This window comes from Marmota monax, unplaced genomic scaffold (assembly GCF_021218885.2).
Source record: "Marmota monax isolate L192 unplaced genomic scaffold, Marmota_monax_Labrador192_F-V1.1 WCK01_AAM20220418_F8-fsc00075, whole genome shotgun sequence".
NCBI lineage: Eukaryota > Metazoa > Chordata > Mammalia > Rodentia > Sciuridae > Marmota > Marmota monax.
Genome location: NW_026694772.1, coordinates 2,883,587 through 2,901,472, shown reverse-complemented (window position 1 = coordinate 2,901,472; position 17,886 = coordinate 2,883,587). Strand labels below are relative to the sequence as shown.

The 17,886-nt window shown below is 38.9% G+C and overlaps 1 protein-coding gene across 12 annotated transcripts in view; it reads left to right on the top strand.

The window, feature by feature from the left end:
- Positions 1-1,393: 1,393 nt before the first annotated feature.
- The window catches only part of Gk (glycerol kinase), a 164,470-nt gene continuing 147,977 nt past the window's right edge, over positions 1,394-17,886 (top strand). For 6 of the 12 annotated variants that reach the window (XM_058572904.1, XM_058572903.1, XM_058572900.1 and 3 more), the window contains exons 1-3: positions 1,395-1,614; positions 12,026-12,099; positions 15,528-15,634. In XM_058572904.1, coding sequence (XP_058428887.1) covers positions 1,537-1,614; positions 12,026-12,099; positions 15,528-15,634 — 259 coding nt within the window. In that variant the 5' untranslated portion in view covers positions 1,395-1,536. Of the gene's footprint in view, positions 1,615-12,025; positions 12,100-15,527; positions 15,635-17,886 lie in introns of all 12 variants that reach the window. The other 6 variants (XM_046425281.2, XM_046425279.2, XM_058572905.1 and 3 more) reach the window with 3 other exon arrangements.

The following is a 17,886-nucleotide window of genomic DNA, read 5'->3' as shown; positions in this document are numbered from 1 at the left end:
CTCAAAGCAAGTCAGTTTATTAATAGTTATCAAGTCCAGTAGCTCCACAAGCAGGCTTCATTTGGAACACCAGAATCTAATGGCTAAAAGGAGTATAGGAAAATTTGCTTCCAGAACAACTGTGGTGTAACTAAATAAATAAATGGAGAAGTAAGGTGGTATAGAGTAATGCAAGAGGAGGAAAAAATAGAAATGATGTTCCAAAAATACTGGGAGATTTGGGAAAGGGATGGAAAGAAATGAGAGAGCTTTTGAAAACTGATAAGCGCATATGATTTACTAAATCAATTTAGTGATTTTTAATATTTCTTAAAAGTGACACACTATAATATAAAAAATATAGACTGTATAGAGCATGGAAAGACAAAAACTGTTTAGGAAACATAATACATACAAATATATATAAAATGTATCTATATATGTAACTGTTATATTTTATATAATGCATGCACGCTCACATACCCACAATCCCCAAGTTGTTTGGAAATTATTTCACATTATGGGTCTGGGTCCAAAATTTGAAAGCCCCTAGAACACATGACTCAACAGGATCTTGGCAAGGTAAATTCAAGGTCAAGTGAGAATCCCTTTTCTCTTCCCTTGACTGTCCAAAGCAGTTAACTAGGGGAGCGGAAATGGCGTGTGGGGGGAGGGGACACCAGACAGAAGCCCAGCCTGGAGCAAGGGCGCGTCAGGACAGGGAGGTGCCGGGTGTCTTCTGTGTGGTTGGTCAATCGAGGGACTCGGGGAAGTTGCTTTTAAATGTTTCCCTTAAATACTAAACCGAAAGAATTACGGTATTTCTTGATTCTGAAAAATCTACAAAGGTTAGGGATTCGCATTGCTCCTTGTAGTGGTCCCACTTGGGGCCAGTCCCAGTAGGCAAGATTATAACTATTATTAACAGGGGCCAAGCGCGGGAGGTGGGCGGGGCGTGGGAAGCGCGGGAAGGTCGGACCCCGGGGAGATTCCCACTGAGATTCACGTCGTTCTCAGCACAGCCCACCGGAGGGAACAAGCAGTTCTGCACTTTTGGACCCATTTGTGGGCTCGGGCGGACTTGTGTTCTTTCTGCGGGGCAGAGGCGCTCCGAGCCAACGGTTAGTACTCGCCTCCGCCCCAGACACTGCAGCAGGCCGGCTAGGCAGCCGGCTCCCTGGCCTCCTCTCCTGTGACCTGCTGCGCGGGCCACCGCCTCCGCCGCGCCCAGACCCCGCCCCCATGACGTCTCACCGCCCTCGGACTGTCCGAACGTTCTTTTTCTTTCCGTGTTCGCTAATTGGCCAGCCTGGCAGACAGCGCCCCCCCTCCACCACGCCCCCGAGGCCGTGGGGGAACGCTCTGGGGGGCGGAGTTTGGGCCGGAGGGGCGGGGTGAGAAGGCTCCGCGCGGGTAAAGGGGCTGCCTCCAGCGCGGTCCGAGTGTTCAGCAGACGCTCGTGGTCTTAGTCTCCGGTCTCTCCGCCCGCCCCTCCCCCGCCCACCGCGGTCACCCGGGAAACCGGCCGCGATAGCCGGACGACTTGAAGCTGGTTTCATGGCAGCGGCGAAGAAAGCAGTTTTGGGGCCGTTGGTGGGGGCAGTGGACCAGGGTACCAGCTCGACACGCTTTTTGGTGAGCCTGGGGTGATATCTGAGGAGGCGGTGAGCCGGGGCGGGAGCCTGAGGACGCTGGGGCTAGGTATCGCGTCCCCATCCCGCGCCTCTCGCGGCCCTGAATTCTGATGGCCGGGCAAGGGGGGAAGGCCGAAGAGGGGCTTGCCACGCTGGGGCTGCCCCGCCCGGGCCTGAGGAACTCAGCTTCCCAGGACCCCGGAGGCACAGTTGAGCAGTTGCAGCTTTGGTCGTGGAGCTGGGTCACGCACTAATAGGGGGACTCTTTGCCCAAATAGAGCGAGGATTATCTGAGCATCCTACGCAGAGCGGCCCGCGTGCAGCAGGGGACAGGTGGCCAAATTGACCGCTGCAGCGGTTTTCCCCAGGAGCATTTGGCCTGAGAGGCACAGGACGTCCTTGGATGGAGGGAAAGCTGTGTCACGGCTGTGGTAGCTCAACCCAGCGTCCTTTCCAGCAGTAGAAAGAATGAAGTATTAGCGTGATGATGCGTTGTCATTCTCTCCCACAGAAATTGCAGAGGGTAGCAAACTGAGGGGGTGGCTGAAAAAATTAGGAAACAGTCACACTACACTGCTTTTTCAAGAATCTATTCAACTTCAAAGATTCGAAAATTTTGGTTTGGATACTTTGCCCATTATAATCAAATGTTGTCCTCTCAGTGCTTCCCAGCATAATGTGTCAGGGAAATTCTTTGTTTCTTTATTTACCATGTATAACAGTAGAGTTTTACCATGTAAGAGTGCTATTTAAGTAACTCTGCTACCATTAGGAAAGTTACTCTTAATGTACAATTGAGTTCATGCTTTCAATGGACATTTGACTAGCCTGGCAAGTTGATGTAAGTATTTAGTGATTATTTAGCTCCCTCTTCATGGTACTTCGAATCATTTTTCCTGTTTTATTTGGCATGTATGTGTGTATATTTGCATTGTGTGTGCGCACATATATTATTCTATTTAGCTGGCACTTGACAAAAAAAATGCATTTGTGCTTTGAAACTGAGAAACTTTCAGTCCACTTTTAGTTTGAATCTTATTTAATAACATACCCTGGTTTGAGCTGTCACACTGACAAGGCATAGTTCCATGTTTTCTGTATTGTGTATCTTTTGATCACCCAAGCCAGGTTTCATTTTGTCTTAAATTTATATAAATGTTCTAATCCTGAATCTTAAGTAAATCTGCTTAACTGGATTTGATTAATATATAAAATACACAATCATTATCTTCCCAACTTAAGACCATTAAGATGTGTGGGTTGAGTTTTAAAGCCATATTCAAAAATCTGACAAAAATGCCTGTAGGGGTCAGGAAGAGGGCCAGCAGATTAGAGGCTAAGGGGATAGCCAGCAGCCAGTAACTGCTAAGTAGAAATGCAAGCACAGGGCTGCTAGATCTTCAGATTCTTTAAGAAAGCCAGTAGTTTAGAGTTCTCAGTGAACTCTTCCAGTTTTGGGGGAGGGGGTACTGGGGATTGAACCCAGAGACACTTGACCACTGAGACACATCCCCAGCTCTTTTTTATATTTTTCTTAGGGACAGGGTCTCGCTGAGTTTCTTAGGGCCTTGCTAAATTGCTGAGGCTAGTTTTGAATTTGGAATCCTCCTGCCTTAGCCTCAGGAGCTGCTGGGATTACAGGCGTTGACCACCCACCCAGATGAACTTTTCAAATTCTTAAGTGATGGCAACTATTTTTTTAAGCAAGGCAATTGTTCTCAAGTTTATACAGTGTTTGCCCTATGTAAAAGTGGATACAATATTTCACAATTTTGTAAGCTTCCTTTTAAGGAGTCAGCCTGAACATGCTTGCCTTCCTTTTTTAGTTTTTCATTGTTGCTGTCCATGTAGCCTAGTGATTGTGGTTATCCACTACAGGTTGTTCCTAGTCCTTATGATTCTGTTGCCAAAAGGCATCTGTCTACACTGATAGAGAAGGAATTGATCAACTTCATAATGCCACAATCATTTGTTCAGCATGTAACATGAACAATATGAACTTTGAAAGACTGGGTTCCCTTTACTAATTTCCACAGGGCATGATCTCAAGCAGTAAGCTAAGTTGCAAATTCAGAAGATTCCCATCCTGCTTAGAGAATGATGTATAAAAGTTAATCAATAAAATCATCTGTTCCTTGAGAAACAACCATGAAATAACTCTTCAGAGACAGATAAAAGACTTAAGGATCATAAGTGAAAGCGGAAAAACTTGGGAATGGTTTAGCAAGGGAGATTTTTCCCTTTGGTTATAAGGAAGAGGTTGCTAAACCACTCCCTGTGAAATGCAGATAATACATTTGCTGAACCAGTGCTTCAATCACAAGGTGATTCCCGGGAGTTATTCCAGTCATATTGTTCTACGTTGTAATTATGACTCAGGAGAGAATATAGTGGATAAGAACTGTCATAATGAAGCTTATGAATTTAAAAGCATTTAATTTCCTGGCCATTATTCATCAATTTGCCTTAGGTTTCACAAGACCAATAACCTCTTTCTTCTCCCCTTTTTTTTATTAGTAATATTAGCTTTCTCCCATAAGGAGAAAAAGCCTTATTTGTGCTCTTTCATCAGAGTAAAATGCCTCCTCCCCTGTCCCCATATCTGCCTCTTGAAATTCTATCCTATCTCTAAATAATGACTCAATCACCACTTTTTAGTAAAAAATTCCTTAGTTGGATTTTCTCTCCCACCCTATAGCACTTTTTTATACCTCTATTAATAACTCTTTTAAAAATATTTTAGTTGCAGTTGGACACAATACCTTTATTTTATTTATTTTTATGTGGTGCTGAGGATTGAACCCAGGGCCTCACACATGCTAGGCCAGCGCTCTACCACTGAGCCACAACCCCTACCCCATCTATTAATAACTTTTATCACCTTCTCCCTTGTATTTGTATACCTTCTATACTTAGGAGCAGAGACCTCCTTTTTAGGTTTGTTCTTCTTTGAATTCCTTAAAACATCTTGATCAAAATGACAAATGAACACATGTTTTGTTACAGAAAGATCTTTATACATGTTTATTGAATAGATTTTTAAATTTCTCTTAATAGGTCAACCAAATTTTATCCCTGGTTTTCTTTCTTATGTTGCCAAAAAAAAAAAAAAATCTGAAAATTTTCTGACTTGGATATACTTGATTAGTTCATTTATTTTAGTGTTAGACCTGTAATTTTAAAATATGTTCATTTCTTCATTAGGTGGAGCCCTATGCATATGTTTTGAACTGGAGGAAAATTTCCACCTTGTCTGATAGGAAAGTGAACTGAGGTTGGCACATGATTACTCAGATTTCAGAATAGGAACTTCCTGGAAAGAATATTAGTGTAACAGGTTTTAAGGAGGGGCCATTTCTTTATGAGACAAAAGTTTCAGCTTTAACAGTCAACTTCCTTCTTTAATTTGGTAACTTAAATTTTCCCCATTACAGAAAGGCTTGAAATATGTTGTGACTTGAAATTTATCAGGTACTGTGTTGGGGACTTCTCCAGCATTATCTCATTTAATGTGATGTAGATGGTATTAGTAAGCTCCTTTGCTATGGCTGAGGATAGTGTCCAAGGTCACAGAGTAATGTTGGAACTAGGATTTAAGTCCAGATCTGTCATACTCTGAAACCAGTCCTCCTTATTACTGCCTTGGGATCCCCAGCTACCTGGAGTACTGTGAAGAGGAGATGGAAGAATGGGGAAGACTATCTCCCCATCTGTCACTCAAGTGTCAGTTTTGATTATGGAATTAGGGTTACAAATGAATGGCTCTTCACCAAGAAAAACATACTTGCTAATTGGTTTCACAAAATATAAAAATGTTGCTTTGGATAAGAACTTCAGGTTAAGATCATCTTGTGACTCATATTCAGCGGGTCCTGGGCAGGGCTTAGGTGTGTCACCATGGATAATGGTTGCATAATCATTTTGTTCCAACAGCCAGTGTATATGAAGAATGACTAGAATTGTAGTTCTGTGCTTGTTTTGGCAGGAAACATTGCCTTGGCCCCAGATGTCTCATCATACCTAGAGATCTCATAAGGTTTATGGATAGATTTCCTCCTTCTTTGTCGCTTCAATTTATTTAACACATATTTATTAGGCACCTGTTATGGGCCAGAGACTGAGAAACGGTAAGTTTCTTAAAATGAATGTGGCTTGCAACTGGAATGAGACCACTTGTATAACAACTGGAACTTGTGATTCTTTTTTGTTATTTTTTTCTCCACTACATTGGCTTGTTTTCTTGCCCATTGTGTTATACAAGGTGGCATGAACACATTCTCCTCAGACAGCTGCCACCTGCACTTTTCCTCCTGTCTCTCAGGCCTAAATTTTTATTGATTGATTAATTGATTGACTGCTACTTGGGATTGAACTCAGGGGCACTTGACCACTGAGCCACATCCCCAGCCCTATTTTGTATTTTATTTAGAGACAGAGTCTCACAGAGTTACTTAGTGCCTTACCATTGCTGAGGCTGCCTTTGAATTTGCAATTCTCCTGCCTCAGCCTCTCCTTAACTTCTGGGATTACAGGTGAGCAACACTGTGCCCTGCTCTCAAGCCTACTTTCATGTTAAAACATTTCAACTTTGAGCCCCTTGAGGATCAAAACAGTGTCTTTATTTCTCCCAAAGGCATGTAATAGGTGATTATTACATGAACTGACCTCAGCAGTGAGGGGGCATGTAGGGCTCAAATGTGTTGACTAGAAGTCTTGTATTAGAAGAATAGCACAATAAAACTTGAAAGGGTCTTTGAACATAACATATTTGGCAAGTATAACTGTGTTAGATACATGCATACCATATTTAATATGATTTCATGTAGAAGAAAAATATGTCTTGTGCTGTTTTCTTTTTCTTAATTCTGTGGCTTGTTGGAAGATGCCATTAGGACTTTTCTGGTAAAATTTGCAATGTGATATATTTGTAGTTCGTATTTTTATTCTTGGTCATTCAAATTTATGCAGTCATGGTGTTCTTGAGAGAGTTTACATTCCTGAACAATGTCTTATCACATAGTGAAGTTTAGTGTGCCATAAAAGACTAGTCTAGTGGGGAAGTCACGTGGGGAGGGAAATGAATGTGCAAGTTTATGATGGGATGACCGAATTAGTAATAGGATGAGAGAGGCAAACCTATAAGACATTTATTTAGTTAGGAGAGCATTTTGTCTGTCCACAATTCTCCTTATGAGACTGGTAAGGCATGCATTTGTTTCAACAGGTTAATTTTTTAATACATTTATTTTATTTATTTTTGTGTGGTGCTGAGGATCGAACCCAGTGCTTTACATGTGCTAGCAAGTTTTCTCCCACTGAGCTACAACTCCAGCCCCTCAACAGGTTATTTCAAAACTTATTGTATAAAAACAAGTTTTCTTGTTTCTTTAATTTTTAACTACTTCCCTACTCCAAACCTAGAATTGAGTCATAATTTAGGCATGGGGTGAATATACACCTGGTGACTTGTACCACTTATAGGTACTAGTGGTAATAAAACACAATAATGTAACAGTAATGGTAGCAGCTACAGTAATAGTAATATCACTTGAGTGTATACTGTGTATCTGCACTTTACTAAATTCTTTTCCTACATTAACTTCCCTTGTTTCTTTTTCTTTTTCTTCCTCCTCCCTTTCTCTTCTTCCTCCTTCTCCTCCTGCTGCTTCTTCTCCTCCTTTAGCCCAGGGCCTCCCACATACTGGGCAAGTATACTACCACTGAGCTAAAACCCCAATTCCTCTTCTATTTTTAATTGTCCTTCCCCCCCAAAACAAAATCTGGAATTAAGACATGATTTACGGTGATGAATCTAGAACTGACATATTGATGTTGTTGGTGGTTGTACTAATAATAGTAATAAGTAGTAACAGTAGTAGTACCAACTATAGTGATAACATTTATATATAGTATGATGTGTATGGATGTGTATATACATATATATGCATACTATATATATATATATATATATATATAATGTGTTTGCTCTGTGCTAAATAATCTTCTTAAATAATTTTACTCAGTCCTTTTACAGGTAGAAAAATTGAGGCTCTTAAACTGTTGACATGGGCAGGACTGGGGGCTTGACTTTCCCAAATCTGTGTGCCTCTGAGCCCTGTGTTCTTCACCTTTACATTACGGCAGACATGAAATTCTCATCTGCCTTCCTGGCCCACATGAAATTCTGAGAATGAATCTCTTTCTTTAAACTTATGACCTAAAAATAGAAGCAACTGACTGCTGGGCATCTCCACTCTAACAGAGCAACACCTCAAACACACAATATCTAAAATGAAGTTTGCAAACTCATTACCTATTCCTGTCCTGCAGCTACTGCTCTACCCTGTCCCTTGGCTTGGAAACATTGCTTACTTATTTGTGCTAACCTGGAATCTATCATCCCTGAGTGTTCCTTCTTTTCCTGTGTATACTTCTGCGTTTACATTTCACTCTTCTCAATCCCTATTTCTGCTGCTGTCCTAGTTGGAGTCTTGTGCAGCTTACCAGGATCTCTACAGACACACTTTGACTGCTCTCCTGGCCCCAGCCTCACCTCCCTAAACAGTAGATAGCAGTGTGTACCCTCGCCCACTTGTACACCCTGTATAGCTGTACTTTGTCTCCCACGTGAATTCACATCTGTTCAATTTGAAGTCCTACTTTAGAAGTTACCTGTTTGGGGAGCTCTTCTGACTCCCACATGTCCTAATCAGAAGATGACTTTTCTCCTCTTCATAGCCCTTGGCAGCCCTATGCAATTATAAGGCTTATTTGTATTCACTGCCACTTAATGGGTGATTAAAAATTGTGAATTGTATCAGTATGATTTTGAACCCAAAAAGTATTGAATTAGTATTCAAAAAACCTGGTGCTTAGTTCTGTTTTTCAGTATTATCTAACCTCCTGGATCTCACCTTGTAAATATGAGAGTATTATATTAGGGCTATGGGTTTGAGTTGGTGGTGTCATTTAATTTTCACCTTGGAACTCCATTGCTAACCATTTTTTTTTCTGCTCCCTGTCCCTCTTTCCCAGCTTCTGGAGGTGCAGTAAGCACATTCTGAAAATGCTGGGCCACAGGATTTCTAACATGCCTACTAACTCCCATGGACTGCTGTGTCTTAATTATTCCTTTTAATTTCTTTAAAAATTTTTTTTGTAGTTGTAGACGAACAGAATGCCTTTATTTTATTTGCTTATTTTTATGTGGTGCTAAGGATCGAATCCAGTGCCTCACACATGCGAGGCAAGTGCTCTGCCATTGAGCTATAGCCCCAGCCCCTAATTTTTTTTCTTAAAGATACTCTTCTAGTCTATATTGTTGTGTATCAGAAGCTTTAAGTGACCTTTAAGTTTGGTGAATTTCAAACTTGAAAAGTGAGTTAAAAAGTAAGGAGTATCTGTAATTCTGCAATGTTTGGCCATTGCCATCAAATGATTTTTAAAAAATATTTATTTTTTAGTTTTAGGTGGACACAACATTTTTATTTTATTTTTATGTGGTGCTGAGAATTGAACCCAGTGCCTCATGCATGTTAGGCAAGCGCGCTACCACTTGAGCCACATCCCCAGCTCCCATCAAATGATTTTTAAACAAATGTCCATGCTAGGCATTTTATAAAACAAATTATACAGCTATTGTCATCTTTAATCTGCATGCTTTTTGAAATCTTAATGAAACCCAGCTAGTATTCTTGCTACTGGGCAATGTGTTCTCATGTGGAGATAGTTACTCTCCATCATAGAATCTTGTGGAAACATCATTAGCTTTCTTTCTACCTTTTTCCAGCTGCAGACAAAAGGACATCCAGGAGGCTTCATTATAATCCTTATTGTAAACCTAGATAATGTAAGAAAAAAGTACTCTAGGAGTTTGTGCAATACAATAGTCATTAGCCACATGTGGCTAGTTCTGGGATGGGGAGTGTAAAGTGGTGGGAGAATGCTTGCTGAGCATGTATGAGACCCTGGATTTGATCCCCAGCACTGCAAAAAAAAAAAAAAAGTATGTATGTATGTGTATATATATATATAAAATGTATGTATGTATATATATATATATAATGTATGTGTATATATATGCTAGATTTCAAAAACAGCATTAAAAAGTGAATGATCTTATTAATAATTTTTTAACATTCATCACATGTTGAAATAATCATGTATAGGCATATTGACTTAAATAAAATATATTATTAAAATTAATTTCACTGGTTTCTTTTTACTGGTTTTATGAGAAAACATAAAATTACACATTTGGATGCCTATAATCCTGGCTACTTGGGAGTCTGAGGCAGGAGGATTGTAAATTCAAGGCTAACCTGGTCATCTTAGTTAAGACCCTGTCTCAAAATAAAAATAAAAAAGGATTGGAGACATAACTCAGTGGTATAGCACTTGTGTGAGGTCCTGAGTTCTATCCCCAGTACCTAATTACATATTTGACTTGGCGTTTATGGCTTGCATTATATTTTATTGGAGAGTGCTATATTGAGAAGTTTCAGATTCTGAAAATATTAAACCTATAAAGTATCCCACAAACTTGGTAGTGGTACCTGCCTAAGGTTCAGAGCTCTATAAAGTAGGGTTACAAATACTGTGTTATTGGATGGCATCATGTTTTACTTAATACAACAAATAGAGCTTGCTAAAATTCTTCTGTTTTCTGTGTCTATTTCAAACGCCTATGAGTTCATGTTTAGCATGAGGTCCTGAAGTTCATTTAGTTAAAAGTAGGAGGTGATGGAAGAGGGATCCCAGTTCATTCAGAGTCCCCTCTGTTTGCTATGAGGTCTTTATTAATTCAACCAGCAAAAAGGGACACCTCATGTCCCTTGACCCAAACTCCTTTGGGGAATTGAGAGTTAAAAGGGAGCAGCAGTGATATGAATAAAAATAATATAATTGTGGTTGATAATTCTTTTATTTGATTTGATAATTTTTCTTCTAATAAGTGCTTGTGACAGACCATTTTTTAGAACTTTAACAAATATTTGTGGTGCACCAGTTCTATGCAAGATACCTTTCTAGGTCTTAGGCATGCTTCAGTGAATAAAACAGAACAAATGGAGCTGACATCCTAGATCTCATACCTTAATGCAAAGTTATAATTGCAGGGATGTTACTTGGGGTTCTGCCAGGTGTCTTTTATTTAGAATGTGTTGGATTAACCTTTGACTTGCAAGATATTTTATCTCCTCTGAGAACTTTAGAATTTGCCCTCTGGGTTTCATTATGTTTATCCTTTTTTCCCAGAAAAGAGGGTGTGCATATGAGGAGGGAGGGAGGCAACAGGTCACAGTGTGTTTTACTTCATCTTTTCCTAGCCTTTGTTGAACAGGTAATTTTCTCCCACAGGAAACCTAGACATGGTAACTCTTTAACTAATTGAAAGTGATTTCACTGCTATAACTACAGTGATTTGGGGAGTTAATTTTAATTAAAATATGCATTCTTACTCTGAAAAAGTAAGTGCGTTGGTACTCAAGTATAGGGACTACCAGGTGAAAATATATAAGAAAAAATCTGCCAATTTTTTTTAAAAAAGTTAATGTTTCAGTAGCACTAAAATTACGGAGGATTATGTAGCAGTTCTTTGTTAGTATTCATCCCTTGATTCTCACGTTTTATCTCAAGGGTCAGGAGTTTATGATAAGGATATCACAGAGAATGCTTGGTTGGTTGGGGCCAGTATATACTTAACTTTGCTGATTGTGCTGTTTCCCTCTCATGATAGCTAGAGGCATTGCAGCACTTCCCTTCAAAGGAATCCACACAGTATGCATCCTTGCCTGTGTGTCATGTGACCCTTCCTGACTACATCTCCAACATGAGTGAGGAATGAATCCTTAAGCCATAGCTATTAGTATTGTATCAGCTCACTTTTATTATTAAGTTTTCCTATTCTTGAAAGGAAGTTCATACTATTAGTTGGTTGATGTATTAAATTTCTTAAAACCAGAGTCATTTTGGTTTATTAAGGAATTTTCTCTTAAATTTACCTTTACCCTCAATAAGTTTCATTTCTTCTAAAGGGAAGTTATTTCTTTTGATTTCATTCAGTTTTTTTGTTTTATTTCCTTTTCTAAGGAGAATTTATTTCTTCTTTCTTTTTCTTTAGTCTCTATGTTGCCTACTCTGGCCTCAAACTCCTAGGCTTAAGTGATGCTCGCACCCCAGCCTCCCAAGTGGCTGGGACTATAGACATGTGCCCTTGACCCTGGCCAGGAGAAGTTATTTCTAATGCTGTCTTATAACTTTTACAATTCCATGTGAAGAGAAAATCTTGTGTATCATTTAATCTGATTGAACTTATTAAAATCTGTGAACAAGAACTTCAGTTGCTGAATAAATTTAGACATGTTTAATATCTTCTTGCATTTTTACACTAATATTGCAATATGTTTTTTCAGGTTTTCAATTCAAAAACAGCTGAACTACTTAGTCATCATCAAGTAGAAATAAAACAGGAGTTCCCAAGAGAAGGGTATGTTTCCTAATTTGATTTGTGAAGACAAATTGTGTTTATTGGTTCATTTTACCCTTCCCTGTAGATTTGTAAAGTAACCTTCCCCAGGCACCCTCCTGAGAAGACTTGAGGGATTGGTATTAGTCAAGAAAAAAAGTAATAACTTTAGGTCAGTAAAAAACATGTGGGTAATTCGTGGTTTATGAAATCAGTGACACAAAAGGAATGAATAATAAAATAATAAGACAAAAGTTTGTGTGTGTGTGTGTGTGTGTGTATGTATGTGTTGGGGGGCAGTGGTGATGAGGGCAGGGAGAGAAACTGAACAAGATATAACCTTCCAGAACATGCTCCCAGTGACCTACTTCCTCCAACTAGGCCCTACCTCCTAAAGTTTCCACCACTTCCCAGTAGTGCCACCAGCTGGGGACCAAGTCTTTAACATATGAACCTTTGGGGACATTCTAGATCCAAACTATAGTAATTATTAAATATCTGAAATTCTATATTTAGTTTTGTGTTCCCATCATTGCCATATGGAGTTTTTACTAATATGAGTGTAAGCTTTTTAAAAAGCATGTATATCTTATCACTAATATGAAATAATCCTTTTTTATTTTTTAAATATATTTTTTATTCTAATTTGTTATGACAACAGAATGTATTACAATTCATATTATACATATAGAGCACAATTTTTTTTTTTTTTTTTTTTTTTAAATAATTGCACAATAATGAATTATAATTCTTTTTTTTTTTTTTTTGAAAGAGGGGGGGGGAGAGAGAGAGAGAGAGAGAGAGAGAGAGAGAGAGAGAGAGTTTTTTAATATCTATTTTTTAATTCTCGGCGGACACAACATCTTTGTTTGTATGTGGTGCTGAGGATCGAACCCGGGCCGCACGCATGCCAGGCGAGCGCGCTACCGCTTGAGCCACATCCCCAGCCCCTAGAGCACAATTTTTTATACTTATTTTTTTTAGTTGTAGTTGGACACAATAACTTTATTTCATTTATTCATTTTTATGTGGTGGTGCTTAGGATCAAACCCAGGGTCTCACACGTGCGAGGCAAGCACTCTACTGCTGAGCCACAAACCCAGGCCTAGAGCACAATTTTTCATATTTCTGGTTGTATACAAAGTATATTCACACCATCGTGTCTTCATACATGTACTTAGGGTAATGATGTCCATCTCTGAAATAATCCTTTTTTAGAATAACATGTGAGAATTGTAATTAAATATAATGTTGTACATTATTTAAAATTTAATGATACTCATGATACAACCCCTTCAAAAACCATATGGTAGTTTCTTGTAATGTTAATCATATATCTGCAGCATTTCAATCTTATGAAAACATATAACTATAGAAAGACTCACATACAAATGTTTATAGCCATTTTATTCATAATAGTCCCAAACTGGAAACTGCCCAGATGTCTGTCCTCGGTACAATGGATAACAGTGGAATGCTATTCAGCATTTTTAAAAAGTGAGCTGATACTTTCAACATGGATGAATCTCATTGAAGTAATGGATGTTGAAAGAAGTACAAAAAAGTATATACTGCATGGCTCAATTTATCTGAAATTCAAAAGTAGACTAAATTAATATAGGATGATAGAAAAGTGATTGCCTATGGGGTATATGATTGAATTGAAAGGAGCATGAAAGAACTTTCTGGGATATGGATTGGGGGAATAGCTCAGTGGTAGAATGCTTGCCTAGCATGTGAGGGACCCCAGGTTCCATCCCCAATACCCAGGTGTGGGGGAGAATTTTCTGGGGTATGATAAATTTTTTTTATCTTGTCTGGGGTATTGATTATATATATATATATATATATATTTGTCCAAACGTGGCCAATTGTCAACTTTAGATACATGTGTTTGAGTCTAAACTTTACCTCAATTTGAGAAAAAAGAAAAATACAATGTCTTAACAAATTGTATTATTTTTTTCCCAAGAAAAAATGATTTGTTTTTTTCGTACTGGGGATTGAACCCAGGGGCTCTCAACCACTGAGCCATATCCCCAGCACTTTTTATTTTATTTTTAAATTTTTATTTATTTATTTTTGATGGTGCTGAGGATGGAACCCAGGGCCTTGGGCATGCTGGGCAAGCACTCTACCAACTGAGCTATATCCCCAGCCCCTTTATATTTTATTTTGAGACAGTGTCTCATTAAGATGTTTAGGGCTTAGCTAAGTTGCTGAAGTCACTGCGCAGCAAAAGACAGCGTCCCTGGATGGGCTCAAACCACCAACCTTTCAGTTAATAGCCAAACTTGCTAATGGATTGCATCACAGAGACTGTGGTTCTCCTATTTTTAAAAGCATTCCTTTGTTAAATATTTAGGAGCATTAGAATGACTGTCTATAGGCCTGATCCTAGTACAATTTGGAAAGAGGATACCTGGTTCTTGGAGGGATGCGAATTAAAATACTGGGTTTTTGAAAAAAAGAAATGTTCCACACAAAGCTTAAAGCTCAGGAAAGGGAAACATTTAATCTGGCTCCAGGAAGGCAGAGAGAAAAGGTGTTTGGAATTCCATTGCTATTTCCAGAACCTCGAAGTAGAATTCTTTTAGTTTGTGTCATTTCTACTTTGGGCTTCCTTAAATTGCTTGTTAAATTGTTTGTTACTCCCAGCCTTCTCTTCCTTCTCATTTTTTATTAGTCTTCTACCCTTCTGAGGTGCTGGGACCTTACCAACACTTTACTCGGATTGAGTATGAATATATGGATCAATAATTCATCTACATGAAATAGTTATTAGAAGTTTAAAAATTTCCCCTAAATTTCAACAAAACATTTTGGGGAAAAAGTGTGGCAAATAATATTACTATATGCCAGGCGTGTTTGGCGCACACCTGTAATCCCAGCAACTCAGGTGGGGGCTGAGGCAGGAGGATCATGAGTTCAAAGCCAGCCTCAGCAATTTAGCAAGGCATTAAGCAACTCAGTGAGACCCTGTCTCTAATAAAATATAAAATAAGGCTGGGGATGTGGCTCAGTGGTCGAGTGTCCCTGAGTTCAATCTCTGGTACCCCCCAAAAAATATATTACTAATGAGTTCCTTTTGATTCCAAAATATATAATTTATAAGAATAATGTATTTTCATCTACTTAGAAGTAACTAATGAAACATGAAGATAGTTTATCAAAATTCATCAAACCCACAGAATATAAAGAATTGGGGAACTAATACATCTTATTTTTGGACTTGAAAAAATGGTCTCCTTTAAAATGATTGATTGCTGTGCAAAGAATAATAAAAATGTAAAGGAAAGCTTTTCTTTAAATCATTTTTTTAGACTATGGGATATAGATATATTTTGTTTATGCACCAGCCACATTCATAAGTTAACATTTTTGTAGAAATTAGTTACAATTATATTGCTTTCTTATGGTTTAACCAAACACATCCTTTTTTTTTAAAGATGGGTGGAACAAGATCCTAAGGAAATTCTGCAGTCTGTCTATGAATGCATAGAGAAAACATGTGAGAAACTTGGACAGCTCAATATTGATATTTCCAACATAAAAGGTATTTTAATGGAATATTATATTTTTGTGGTATGACTCTCAGTTGGATTCATTAATTCATTTTTCAGCTCACAATGAGTACTTACGCAGGGCCAGCCATTTCTTTGGAAACTTGAGGTTACAACTGTTATGAATAGGAAGATTTAAGTTCCTGTTCTGGAGCTTTTATTTTGGTGTGTGTGTGTGGGGGGGTAAGACAACTAAAGCAGACAAATAGAAGCTAATTTCAGATACCAGTAAACTCCATGCAGAAAATAAAACTTAAGTGATGTGGTGGGGTATACCTAGAGGGGCTTACTTGAGGTTGGGTATAAAGGAGACTACACTTTCTGACATTTCCAAGGCTATAAGGGGTCAGCCAGTCATGTGACTATTTGGGAGGAAAGAGTGTTTAAGGCAAAGAAAGTGGCATATGCAAAGACCCTGAGGTGAGAGTGAGCTTAGGACATTCCAGGGTCAGAAAGAAGGCCAGCATGTCAAGAGGACAGTAACAGAAGGTTCAGGTGTGAGAGTGGCTGAGTAGGTGTTTCAGTAGGAATTAAACTCAGGAAAGTGGGTAGGGCCTTGTCAGTTGTAGTTAGTAATTTGTTATTCTTAGCATCATAAGGAGCCATTAGGAGATTCTAAGCAAGGTGGCTAGGGATGGCTTGCACTTGAAAGACAATTCCCCAACTGCTCTGTGGAAAGTAGACCATATATGGGTTTAAGTGCAGATACAGAGAGACCAATATAGAGGCTGAAAGAGGATGGTGGCTTGACCCAACAGTGGCAACACAGAGGTGGGGAAGAAGAGCCAGAACTTGCTGATAGATTGGATATTAGGTATTAGAGAGAGTAAGGGAAAAAAAGATAAGAAAGATAAGAGATGAGTCAAAGGTGATGCTTGTTTATTTTTTCTATTTTGTAGTCCTGAGTATTAAATCCAGGACCACATGCATGCTAGACAAGCGGTGTACCACTGAGTCACACCCCCACCTTAATGCTTGGGTTTTTTTTTTTTTTTCCTGGAGGTCCTGAGTAGATGGGACCTGGATAGATAGACCTCTTATTAAAGGGAGAAAAACTTAAAGGAGCAGGTTGGGGGAAGGGTGTTTGAAATCTAAATGCTTTTCTTATAAAATTTCCTTGCAATAATTACTTGAGGGCTGAGGCCGTAACTCAGAGGCAGAGCGCTCACCTGGCATGCCAGGTGTGAGTCATTGGGTTCGATTCTCAGCACCACATAAAATAAAATAAATTATTGTGTCCACCTATAATTAAAAAATAAATATTTAAAAATAATTACTTGAAAATGTGAGATTATCCAGGCACAGTGGCACACTCCTGTAATCCCAGCAGCTCAGGAGGCTGAGACAGAAATAATGTGAATTCAAAGCCAACCTTAGCAACAGTGAGGCACTAAGCAACTCAGTGAGACCCTGTAAGATAGGGCTGGGAATATGCTCAGTGGTTGGATACCCCCCCCCCCCAGTTCAATCTCCGGTACCCCCCCCAAAAAAGTTTGAGATTATAACAGTTCTGTCTGAATTCCTAGTATTTTAGTAGAATATCTACATTTGATTTTCATACACACAGAGAGAAAATAATGCAGTCATCCAAGATTGATATAACAGCATAAAGGGTAGAAGCATGATGTGGTAATTGCTTTTTTATAGCTATGTTTTTCAAGTTGACCATTCAAGGATAGTTCTGATCTTCTTAGTTTGGCCATAGTAGTGGTGCCTTGATTCACATCATCTTGGCTCTAAGAATTGCCTTCACTCCTGAGACTTTCCCATATTTGTATAAATAGAAACTCATTTAAAAATAAAGACTATGCATAATCACATCATTTAGCAAGTCTGTAGAAAGCCTATCTTATACAGTATACACCTAGGTATACAGTGGGGGCACAAATAGAGTCATGTAGTTAACAGTCAAATGGGGGAAACATGTTAATCTTATAATCACAATGAATGAACAATCAGAACAATAGTAGCTTCTGTTATTACAGAGTTTTAATAGAAACACGTAGGTACAATTTGAAATTTTATTAACAGGTTTTTGTTGTTGTTGTTGTTTGTTTGTTTAGTACTAGGGATTGAACCCAGGGGCGCTTAACCACTGAGCTACATCCCCAGCCCTTTTTTTGTATTTTATTTAGAGACAGGGTCTCACTGAGTTGTTTAGGGCCTCACTAAATTGATGAGGATGGCTTTGAACTCATGACACTACTGCCTCAACCTCCCAAGATGCTGGGAATACAGGTGTACA